The sequence below is a fragment of the Phascolarctos cinereus genome, unplaced genomic scaffold, assembly GCF_003287225.1.
Source record: "Phascolarctos cinereus isolate Bilbo 61053 unplaced genomic scaffold, phaCin_HiC Scaffold_9;HRSCAF=440, whole genome shotgun sequence".
Lineage (NCBI taxonomy): Eukaryota > Metazoa > Chordata > Mammalia > Diprotodontia > Phascolarctidae > Phascolarctos > Phascolarctos cinereus.
In genome coordinates, this window is record NW_027556402.1 from 85,094,159 (window position 1) to 85,107,301 (window position 13,143).

At 35.1% G+C, this 13,143-nt stretch overlaps 1 protein-coding gene across 5 annotated transcripts in view; it reads right to left on the minus strand.

Annotated features, from left to right (window-relative positions):
• The window catches only part of CLCN3 (chloride voltage-gated channel 3), a 114,700-nt gene that overhangs the window by 56,176 nt on the left and 45,381 nt on the right, over nt 1-13,143 (minus strand). The window contains exon 1 of one of the 5 annotated variants that reach the window (XM_020997871.2): nt 7,958-8,247. The exons of 2 other annotated variants lie outside the window; for them this stretch is intronic. In XM_020997871.2, coding sequence (XP_020853530.1) covers nt 7,958-8,036 — 79 coding nt within the window. In that variant the 5' untranslated portion in view covers nt 8,037-8,247. Of the gene's footprint in view, nt 1-7,957; nt 8,248-13,143 lie in introns of those variants that run through there. 2 more of the 5 variants (XM_020997873.2, XM_020997874.2) reach the window with 2 other exon arrangements.

Below are 13,143 nucleotides of genomic sequence, written 5' to 3' on the forward strand. Positions count from 1 at the left end.
CAGAAGCCAAGCTGACATTCTAAAAGCACATAGAGGTGTTTTTCATTACTCTTAGTCTATATTTGTAAATTCATCTATTTGCTAAAATTTATTCATAACCACAAAATCAATCCTTGCAGTGCACTGAAAAATTTGAGTTGCCAGATATGTAAATTCTCATCTGCAGTCAAAAAAGGCAATGCTCTGCCTTCTTGTTATAGCTCTTACAATGTCAACAAGTATGCTTTTTGTGGCCTTTTCAGGTTTTCATATTTTTGTGCTTTTTGTTGGTAATTTCACTGTTTAAAGTGGCCCCCAAATATGGTACTGAAGTGCTGTCTAGTTTCTAGGTGCAAGAAGGCTGCAATGTGCCTTACGGAGAAAACATGTAGATAAGCTTCATTCAGGCATGAGTTATAGCAATGTTGGCCATGACTTCAACATTAATGAATCAACAATATGGCACATCCAGAAAGAGGAAATTCACCAATCTGGAGGTGAGGTTGCTCTGGAACGTGCAAATGTTGTAACTAGAGGCTCACAGGAATCTCACTGTGTTTCTACTATGAGCAATGAATGGTTCCATTAATTCAGTGTTCAAGTGACTATATTGACCAGAACTACCAAGAATGACAAGAATCTATTGTATCTGACCATTTCACTCCCTTACCCAAGAAGATTCAATGGTTCTCTAGGGCCTCTGGGATAAAATACAAACACCTCTGTTTGGCATTTAAAATCCTTCTTCATAATTAGGTCACAGCCTAATTTACTAAACTGATTACACGTTATTCTCACTCATATATGCTATGCTTCAACTAAACTGGCCTATTTGCTGTTTTTCATATCAAGAAGTCCATCTCCAACCTCCATAGTTTTGCACAGGGTGTCCCTCATACCTGGAATACCCTCCTAGACCCTACCTCCTTTTAAAGTTCAGTCCAAGAACCATTCCTTTCCTAGTTCCCCCAGCTTTAGTGTTCATTCCATCACTTCATATTTAGTTTGTATATAACCTGTGTTAGATTATCTAAGAATATATTGTTGCATCTCCCCACCTACAAGAAGCTGTTGTAGCCACTTAAGAGAAAGAGCTACCTTAACTTCTGCCCAGCATAGTAACTGCCAGAATAGGTTCTTGATTTTCTAGGAGCCAGAATTATTCTAAGGGAGCGTCCTCAAGAGCCTGCTTGGTACTCTAAACCTATGTCAGACTAGGCAGAGTTCTGCATTTAAACTGAGTACTGAGCTAAAATAGATGGGATGAGGAGAGAGTTAATGCTGGAAAAGAAAAGAGCAAGAAAGGGCACTGAACTTTCTCTGAAAGGCTGTTCTAGTCTACTTTTACCTTGGCAAAAGACAATTAATCTAAGACCAAGTGCCAAGAGGAACTATGTCTCTGGAATGTTCTCTTTTTTTTTTTTTACTACCCTCTTCTGCCACATGTTTCTGTATATGTTTTGTACCAAATTCCTATTAGGAAAATAATATTTTTCCATTACTATCCACTAATTCATTTGTAATATGGTTGGCAACTGGCAATACTGAAAAAAATTACTTAAAAGAAATAATGGTTTGTTTTAAATCACATGTTGGACAGAAAAAATGTTTATAAAATATGAATATTAAAATATAATAAAGTGCCACACCATGACTCAACACTCTGGGGAAAACCATGAATGGGCAGTGCTGGTTATAGTGACAGTAAGTAAAACAGTGACTAGCAAAATAGCTATTTGTAGCTTTTTTTTAAAAAAGCAGGTTGTAAAACATCCAGTTAGACTAACACGTAATCTTAAATGATTAAGTCCAGAAGTCGGAGAGGAGAGATGGCAAATGAAGAAAAACTATTTATTTCTTTCCAACTAGCAGCCATGCAAGTGCACAGCAAAAGCTACAGTGGGAATCTGGTTTTCAATGTAATATAGGCTTTAAAAATTAAAACATGCAAATTCATATTAAGATCAATATTTTGTGTTTTCTGGCAATGTGACATTTCATATCTAATAAATGAAAAGCAACATGGCAGAGAAGATTGAATCAGTTGAGAAAACTTGGGCTCAAGGCTCTCCTCACTCTTGATATATACTAGCTGTGTGACCATGACAAATAACTTAATTTTTCAGTACCATGAGCAATTCTCTAAGACCAGTATTTTAGAGTTGTTAATTTGGGAGGGAGCTTCATCACTGGGAGATTATCTACATCAATCAAATCCAGACATAAAAATAACCTTCCCTTCCATGATCCTAAAACACATCACTCCCTCTTCCCTCATATTAATTCTATGAAAATTACTATGAAAAATCCTATGTTAGATCAAAAATGGCCCCTAGAGATACTCTAGTCTAACACCCTTACTTTACAGGAAACTGAGGTCCAGAAGTGAAGTCATTTTCCCCAGATTACAAAGCAAGCAATGACAAACTCAAGCCTCTAAATTCCCAATTTTTCATTAAACTCATTACTAGATTCCTCTCTATCATAGACCTTTTTGAAAGAAAAACAACTTCAACAAGTCACCAAACACTAACTGCCCGTGACAAGCAAGAGACAGTGCTTGGGTTAGTTGATATTTACCATCAGCTGAAAATGCTACAAGAAAAATCTCATCCTAATACATTAACTTTTATATATAAGCTCCTCCTCTCAGGAAATGGTAGCTCTCAGAATACTATAACCTCGTGTTCAGATATTTCTGTGGCTATCTTCTCATCTTTTTTCATTCTCACTAAAGGGCTCACACAAAAAAAAAATAATGGCTGTCCAAAAGTTGAATGGAATACTACCTCATAAGGTAGTGTCCAGGCACACCCATCTCAATTGCTGTGTTCAATTCTGGATGCCACATTTTAGAAAGTACTGGTTTTCATCAGTGTATACAGAAAAAGGTGACGAGGAGGCAGGAGGACTTAAAACCCTTTCAGTTGAAGACTATCTTCAAAAACAAAGGTTTAAATTAAAGAAAACTGAGTGGGAAAAGTAAGCTATAATAGTCTCCAGATGTTTAAAAGGTTATCACAACACATTTTTTTATGTTATCTCAATGAATAGAAATGGTAAGGAAACAGCCTTTTTTTTAAATAAAAGGAAAGTCTTACCTCCCATAAGGTAGTGATTTTCTTATTATTGGAGGTGTTCGAACAGTCTGCATGTCTGCTTGTTAAGATATTTTAAAGGAGAAGCAGACATTAGGGAGGTGGGTTATGTTACATAATTTATTTTTTATCTGTGATTTCATTGGTATAAAGACTTTTTGATATGGAAACTCTATCTCTACCAACAAAGTTTTATATTCTTAAGAGAACTGCCTTCCACAACAGTGAATCAAAGGTAGAACCTGGACCCAAGCCATCTTGACTTTGACACTGATTTTATACCCATTACCCCATTTTTCTTCTTATATTAGATAAGCTTTAAGATCCTTTTCAACTTCAGGGTTCTCTGCTTTTATTAGTTCTCTCTGTGTAAAAAAGAAAAATGTCTTTTGACTCATTATGTAAAATATACAATTAACATAACAGGATGATGAAATTATAGAAAGACAGCAGGTGAAATCTACAAAGAGCAAATGCTATCAATTTCAAAGAATATGTCAAAAGTAATATCTAGGAATACAATTTGAAAAAAATCAGTCAAATGCACAGACAAATAAATTTGAATGAACTTTTGAAATGGATTATTACTCTTTGCAATTGATAATGGATAATGGATAATTACTCTTTGTATTGAATTTATCATTCACAGTTAAAACAAAAGTACAACTAGGCAAGTAGAATATTACAGATTTGAGCAAAGCCTCTCAGAGCAGTATTCCAAGATTATTATAGTTACTTCTCCCTTTTTGTCATTTAAGATGAGCTTAATATTAATAAATATATTCAGTAAAATAAACCACCAGTTTTCCATTAATAATTGTTAGTTACATAAATTATAATTTTATATAAAATGTAATCATTTAATACACAAATAGTCTTAACATTTTTCTCAGCATTAAAATTGAAGATACCAGCAAAAGGCATAATGGCTGAGACACAGCTAAGCTTAAGAATTCATGACGTGAAATAAACAAAGAAATCTCAATGTTTTGAAAAGTTACAATTTTTTTTTAAAAACCCTAAAATGCAAGAAGTCTACACACATGAAAAATGACAACTCCCCCAAAAAACAAGCCCTATAAGGAAGGATATAGCAGGGATGCACTAACAAGTTGCAAGGTCATGAAGGACATAAGACTTTTGATTTTTATAAAATTAACCATGTTAAAATGTCAGTTAATTTTAGGTAGCAGAGCCAAGGAGGGTAACAAGGAATTAAGATTTGGCATCACATACTGTAGCAATGGCAAACAGTTAAAGAAAGGATATGTCTTCTTATTCTTATTTCAGTACAAAAACAAAATTCTTGAAAGAAAATAAACATTAATTGTTCTTCTGATCTATATATGATTACAATGATTAACTTTAATAGATTAGATACCAGGCATATTATAATGAAAAATCCATAGGAATTCAATTTTCTATTTAGATTAAGTAAGTCTATTAAAATTGTTCCCCCAATAGTCCCATGGCAGGATATATACTAAATAGATCTCCCTTTGGAGTTATGAATATAGATCTACCTGGAACTCTTAATTAGGTGTCAAGAAACCTAACCGATGATAAGCATATGGAATGAGGTGAAGAAACTCAAGCAACAGAAAATGAAACAACAAGCTATATTCCTACCTGTCATAGATTCTGAATGGTAAGAAATGACCAAAGCTTCACTTGAGAAGGTGAAGAGTACAAAGCCCTTCTCTGCATTTTAGGAGGATGCCTCTTGTCAACAAAAACTTAAGTGCCTAAAATGTTTGAGATCTCCACAATCAGATCCTAGTCTGCTTCTGCAGCCTTATTTCCAACCATATGATTGTAGAAACGCTTTGGCTCTACCCAACTTGCTGAGCCCCTGAACATGCCTTCTTCCCCTTTCCTCCTTCTCCTCTTTGGCTCAATCAAGCTGGTCTCTTTAAATGAGAAGGATTCTTCTCCTAAGTCAGACTATGAAAATCCTACCCAGTCTTTAAAGCCCAGCTTGAAGGCCACCTCCTTCCATGAAGTATTTTCTAATCACCTCAGCCAGAAGTAAACATTCCTTCCTCTGCACATTCCAACAGTACTTAGTATCCATGCAACTCGTATACCACTTTACTGCCTAGTTTTGTAATAATTGGTATACATGTTATATTCATTACCAAAGTGTGCTCCTGGAAAGCAGGAATTTGCATTTCTGATAGTATCTAAGGCAGCTGTCTATCATATACTTAGTTGTCAAATATATTTTTTTAAAAAAATTAATGTTGAACATGACTATTATGGATATGTTTTGCATGATTACACATGTATAACCTATATGAATTGCTTGCCTTCTCAATGGGGGTGGATATGGAGGGAGGAAGGGAGAGAATGTGGAACTCAAACTTTTAAAAACAAATGTTAAACATCGCTTTTACATGTAACTGGGGAAAAATAAAATACTAAATAAATGCAAAAAAGGAAAAAATTAATGTTGAATCAGTTATGTGCTAATAAGATCTTTAATAGGTTAAATTGAGACTTAAGTAGTCACTGGAACATAAGCTGCAGGATTTTTAAGTAAAGGATTTTTGTTATAGTTGGTTTTAGGGAAGAAAAAAATAAAATCAATCCTTCAATATTCTTTCTCAAATCCAAACATGAAAGCATAGAAAAAGCCAAACTGTGACTCTATCGTCCATCTGTCCAGATTCTGGCTCTGTCAACATCAACAAGAGACATTATGTGGGTGAACATGGTAAATTCTCTTCAAACCTATTCTAAAAAAGACAGGAGGATACCGCAAACAACCTCATCTCCATAAAATAATACAATATGTATCATCATTTTTATACCTATACCTTCCTCAAATAATCTAGTTAAAAGCTTATACATACATTGATTTATAGGCTTTTCAAAAACCCCCTTGTAAAGTATAGAGTGTCCCAGAAGTCTTAATGTAGTTAAAGCTTTAATAGCTTAAACCTGCCTATATTATATTTTTTCTGTCCTAAAAATTCTTTTTCAAGTTTTAAAAGTAACCCTTCCTCCACCTCTGCTCTAGTATTGCTGAAGCTGGTGAACAAATTCATGATCACCTTACTTTTTACCTTTAAGGATCTTATAGACTAGGAACTTAACCACTTTCCTGTAATGAATACAGTATAGTGAAGTCTGTAAAACCTTATCAGAATAATATTTTTAAATGCATAAAGTAAAATGCAGAGAATTTTTAAAAAACCAAATATATTGAAAGTGTAACATATATTTTCTTAAGTTTGGGGACTTCAAGTTAAGATCTCCCCTTACAGACACTGATGAAACAAACTCTCAAGAACTGAAGAGGCTTTATATTAAAATTAACAAAATTAATAAATACAGGTTAAAGATAAATTACCAATATTTTATGAATTAAGTACCTCATGGATGACTACTAGTAATAACTATGCCAACTCTCACATAAATCATGGTGCAGTTTACATTACTTGATCTTAAGAGAGACACTTATTTTAATAAGTACTATAGGAGCTGATAGGTTTCATATAAGGAATTCAAATTTCTTGATACCCTGATCATTCACAGTGAAAGCATGTTGTAATAGCCCAGAAAAAATACAGGCTATCTTGTTTTATTGCTTAATTATCATGTAGTGAATAATGTTACAACTGGTGAACAAGTTCACCTTTTTAGCTCTCACCTTTTTTTTCTGTTTAAAGGGCTGTTATGAATAAAAAAGTCATTTAAGATTAATTTTTTAAAATTAAGGCATTTTGTTAAGTTCATTATTTAAAAATCAAGAAATCATCCAGAATATTACAAGATAATAGAACTGTTAATTCTACTATGACTCGCTACCAAAATAAATCTGAGATACATTAGCACACAGTCTTGAAATCTATAAGCTGAAAAGCAAAAGAAATTCATGACCTAATTATTTTTCCACGTAAGAGTCAGAACAAAGGCTAAGTAAATTTGGAATTTCAGTTCAGAAACCAAGTGCTCATCCTAAAAGATGCATAGAATGTCACCAGTGAATGCTGACAAAACTTTTTGTAGAAATCGATTTAATGAATATAAGACCAATAAAATCCTGCATAATCAGTAGATGATGAAATGCTGGCCAAAAAACTTATGCCAAGAAATGTAATGTGATTTTCCTTTTTACAGAAATCAAACTCATTTATCTTATGTGTAATAACATCAATATTTTTTCCCATTATATTTTTACACTGAAATTCATGGCAAGTTAAAAAAAAAAAGCTTCGCCTGATAAGGTAGGAAAAAAATCCAGACAAATTTAAATTATCAAACGAAAAAACGTGAAGTAATCAAAAATATATCCTTCATTATCATGTAATTTAAAAGAGAATCATACAATTGTATACTAAATGTAAAGGGCAGCTTAAAAGCTTCATGGTAACTCGAAGCCATCGAGTTCCTAATTTACCATAAAGACAATGACGAGTCTTCCAAAGAAGGAAAACATACTAGTTTTTCCAACATCAACCCACATAGTCTTGATAAACCAGTAAAACAAGTGACAAATACGCCTGCTGTAAAAAGGAAGATGGAGGCATTCTCAGATTAATTTGAAGCAACAGGGAAAAATTGCCACAGGGGGGAAAAATCAGGGACTGCATAAAGATCTGAAAAGGCTGGAATCCCGAGTCCCTCCCACCTCCCCGGCCACTGGAGCACCTAAAGCCTGGATCAGGAGAAGGAAAAGGAGAAGGGGGAAGGAAGGAGAGAAGCGGGGGAGGGGAGGGAGAAGGACGAAGGGGACGGAGAGAGGAGGGAGGAAGAGAAGGAGGAAAGGGAAAGAGGAGGAGGAGGAGGAGGGAGGCGGGGGCTGCAGGAGAGACGAAAGGATTCGGTCCGGCTGCCCGCCCCGCACGCAGTCCCGACCCCGGGGGTGGCGTTACCTCTTTTATGTAATTCTCGGAGGGGAATGTTGTCTCCTCCCCCATCGTAGGGTAAATAAGGATCAGAAGAAACATCCATGAGTAGAATTAAAATTGAGGGGTGGGGGAGAAAAAGAAGAAGAAAAGAAAGAAAAATCTGAAAGAGCCGACTTGCTTGCTTAAAAGCCCGAGAGCCCCAGCTCCACGGCGGCGGCAGGCTTCGGAGGGGCCATATTTGATCCTGCTTAGAACGGCGGCAGCTCCACGGCTCCAGCCACGGCCGGCCCTTCCACAGCCAATGATGTCATCAAAGGGAAAGTATTGCAGCCTGGTTGCTAGTGGCTACAATCTAGCAGAGTTTAGGGGCGGAACAGCCTTCTTAATGGGGCTCAGCTACGTAAATGATGACTAAGCTCCAAGTAATAACAGACAAACTGGTTTAGGGGGAAAAAATGAAGCAACCTTTAGCTTCTGAAACAGCTACGGGAAGAAAATGTTTGCAATGTTTACTCTTACAATTTTTCTAAACATTAAAAAATAACTACTCCCTTTTAATATCCATATAAGAAAAGAACTGTTCTTGGAAATGGACAATACTCGATTTCATTTGATACACACTATGCATTTGACGTGTTGCAATGTATGTCTATTTGCTTAGATTACAGATATGCTTTTTGCATATAGCAATATGACCTCAGCTGAAGAATGAAGAAATCAGGATTCTCTACAATTTCAGTCCACAACATTTCAAGAGGCGACAACACACTTGCTACAAGGAAACTACACCAATTCTGTTATTGCCATACAAATAAAATGCTAAATGTACAGCAACCTTCCATAAAGAAATGTCCAAGTTCATGCAACTGAATACAGTATTTCCACTCCCCTGATCATTTTTCTCCCAAGGGACTAGCTACTAAAACTTACTAACAGTGAAGAGAAATTGAAAATACAAAGAGGATCTAATAATTACAGGTGAAAACCAAATAACATGGAATTTTAGGATGTTATATCCATATGTAAGGTTACATAATTATTTAAATATACATATATGCATACAGAGCATACATATGGTCCTTACAAAAAAAACATAGGGTAAGTAATATTATCCTCATTTTACAAGTTTGGGAATTGAGGCTCAGAGAGGCTGAAATGACCTACACAGGTCACACAGCTAGTATCTAAAGTTTAGATAGTTTAATAGTTCAAAGTTAATAGTTTATTAAACTATGCCTCAAATCTAGAACTCTTGATTCCATTATACCGTGCTGCCTCTCCATATATAAAAACTCATATTTTATATACTACTTAACATATATATGATATAGTATGGATGGATGCTGTATATTATATGTTGTATATATGTTATGTCATATATTGTATATATATAGCATGTAATAAAGACATAACATTTCTAATCACGCTTTAAGGTTTCCCAAACACTTCACTCATAGTAATCCTATGAAGTAGTGTATTATCCCCATTTTATAGAAAAAGAAACTGAGGTTCAGAAAGGGAGTTAAGTGATTTTCTCGCAACCAAGTGGTACAGCCAAAATTCAAACGCAGGTTTTCTGACTCCAAGTTTAGCATTCTCTCCACTATAAAAATGTACTAATATCCACTATAATATATACACCTACGCAAAATATAAGTACATTTGCTTCAGTTTCCTATTTTTTAGGACATGTATACTATATATTTACAGATATGTACACATATCAGAATTCAAAGCACTCATGTGGGCTTGATCTTTTTCTCAAGCATATACATTGAAATTAGAGGAAATGTCATAATATGGTAAGAAAAGTGGGGGCAGCTAGGTGGTGCAGTGGATAGAGCATCAGCTCTGAAGTCAGAAGGACCTGAGTTCAAATCCAGTCTCAGACCAAACACTTAACACTAGCTGGCGTGATGTTGGGCAAGTCGCTTAACCCCAACTGCCTAAAAATAAAAAATGAATGAATGAATGAATGAGAAGAAAAGTGTACTAGCTCCAACCATTTTGGAGAGCAATTTGGAACTATGCCCAAAGGGCTATAAAAATGTTCATACCCTTCAACCCAGCAATAGCACTTCTAGGGCAATATCTCAGAGAGATCATACAAATGGGAAAAAGACCTACATGTACAAAAATACTTATAACAGCTCTTTTGGTGGCAAAGAACTGGAAATTGAGAGGATGCCCATCAATTGGGAAATGGATGAACAAGCTGTGGTATATGAATGTAATGGAATACCATTGTGCTATAAGAAATGATGAACAGGCTGACTTCAGAAACACCTGGAAAGACTTGTATGGTCTCATGCTGAATGAAATGAGCAGAACCAGCAGAACGTTGTTCACAGTAACAGCCACGTTGTGCGATGACTAATATTGATAGACTTAACACTTCTCAGCAATAGAAGGATCGAAGACATCTCGAAAGGTCTCATGATGGAAAATCCACATCCAAAGAAAGAACTATGGAGTTTGAATGCAGATCGAAGCACACTATTTGCTTTTTTTTCCTTCTGTTGTGTTTTGTTTCCTCTTTCTGGTGGTTCCTCCTATTGGTTCTAATTGTTACCTACAACATCACTAATGTGAAAATATGTTTAATATATGTACAGCCTATATCAGATTGCATGCCTTCTTGGAGAGGGACATGGAAAGGGAGGCGGAGAAAAATTTAAAACTCAAAAGCTTATGGAAGCAATTGTTGATAATTCAAAATAAATTAATTTAAAATTTTAAAAAATTGAAAAACTGAAAAAGAGAAATGATAGGCAAGATGCTTTCAGAAAAACCTGGAAGGACTTACATGAACCGATGCACAGTGAAGTGAACAGAACAAGGAGGTACTTACTAGAATAAAGAAACTCTCTTCAAAACAATTTCATTATGGTAATAAGTTTTCATTTCAGGAGCTGGATATAACATCTAATTCACAGCTGACAAAAAGACAATGACCTGGAAACATAGTGTTGTACCATAATGCTTCATTAATAAATTATATTTGATTGACTATTTCAACAATAACAACAAAAAAAAGGAAAAGTGCACTAGATTTGGTGTTCAGAAAACCTAAGTCCAAAACCTGACTGTTTCTGTATGGTTAGGGCAAGTCATGCAGCTCTTATGGCTTCAGTTTCTTTATTTATAAAATAAGGGGAAAGGACTGTCTCTTCAAATTCTAAATCCTATGACTCCAATTATTTCTAGAATATAATCATAGTGCAATTTTATTTAAGTTTTGTAGATTCAGAAATAAAGCAAAACTGTCCTTGTGATGATCCAAAAATAATAATAATAATGTTGGTGACGATTTAAGATCTAAGTCCAAACACTCTGAAACTTTACTAAGAGATGTGTACCCATCTTCCTAAAACTAAGCTGTCTAAAGCAGCTGCATTAAACAAAAGGAGCTATCAAGAAGGATAATGAATAATCTACAGCCAAACATCAGGAAGCCAATTAAAGACTATTACCCCGTTCCCATTCCAATTACATGCAGAATCTGATCTTTGGTAGGAAGCAATAGCAATGAGACTATTCTTATCTAGTATTAAACATTATTGTCATCTGTAAACATTGTCCTCCAAACCAGTGCAATCACAATCACAGATCTTCATGTCAACAGATTATTATCATCACAAAGAAGAAATATTTACTTAGGCCTACTATGTATAGTCCCTGTTAGAGACTTTTTTTCACATCTTGATACCACTCCCCTCCAAACTAAAATGTGTTTTACTGTTAGAAAGCTTCCCAAGTGGCTATTCCTGAACTACCGGCATACAGGAAAAGTAAAAGAAATAGGTCACTACTGATTAAGAAAGCAATTTTTTATATATCAAGAATGTCCTTAATACAGAATATACTAACCAAGTATGCATAAGAAAGTTTTACCTCAACAAAAGATCTTTTAAAAACTACACACAAAAAGTTGTAAATAGCCAGAATGAATCCTCTAAACCTGCTGATTATAAGCTAAAGTGCTTCGGATTTGCAGAATTAGAAAGGACAGAGGGCTAGGTGTCATTACATCAAAGTCAACTAATATCCACCCTCTTTATGCATACTCCTTTAACATGGTGTAATAACAATACAGTTCTCAAGAATTTCAAGTGTCATCTTCCCTTGTAGGGATGTAAACAGTCCACCCTTATTAACAACATATTGTATCTTTCTGTCCCATTTACCTTTTTATGTTTTTCTTGAATCTTGTACTTGAAGATCAAATTTTTTGTTAAGCTCTGGTCTTTTTATCAGGAAGGTCTGGAAGTCCCCTATTTCGTTGAATATCCATCTCCTCCCTTGAAAAGTCATGCTCATTTTTGCTGGATCCTTGGCTAAAATCCAAGCTCCTCTGCCTTGTGGAATATCATGTTCCACGCCATGCAGTCTTTTAATGTAGAAACTGCAAGGTCCTGTGTAACCTGTACTGTGGTTCCATGATATTTAAATTGTTTCTTTCTGGCTGCTTGCAGCACCTTCTCTTTCATCTGGTAATTTTGGGATTTTGCTATTACATATTCCTTGGCATTGTCAATTTGGGAGCTCTTTCAGGGTAGTGAGCAGTGGAGTCTTTCTATGGTTATTTTACCTTCTGGTTCTAAGACTTCAGGGCAGTTTTCCTTTATGATTTCCTGAAAGTTACTGTCTGGGCTATTTTTTTCATCATGATTTTCAGGAAGTCCAATGATTTTTAAATTGTCTCTCCCGAATCAATTTTCCAGGTCGGTTGTTTTACCAATGAGGTATTTTACATTTTCATCTATTTTTTCATTTTTTTGTTTTTGTTTGATTGATTCTTGCTCTCTCATAGAGTCATTAGCTTCCATTTGTCCAATTCTAGTTTTTAACAGATTGTTTTCTTCTGTTAGTTTTTGTAGCTCCTTCTTCAATTGGTCAATTATGTTTTTAGGGACTTGTTTTCTTCAGTGTACTTTTTTTTCCAATTGGCCAACTGTATTTTTTAAGGACTCTTCTACCTCTCTCATTTGACTATTAAAATCCTCCTTGGGCTCTTCTAAGAAAGCTTTTTGGGCTTCAGACCAGTTCATATTCCCTTTTGTTGTCGCAGATGTGGGTTTGTTGACAATGCTGTCCTCTTCAGAATTTCTGTCTTGATCTTCACTCTTCTCATAATATGAATCTATGGTACATTTCTTTTTACTCATGCTGCTTCTTTATTCCCTGGCCTTTAAAGAGATTGAGCTCTC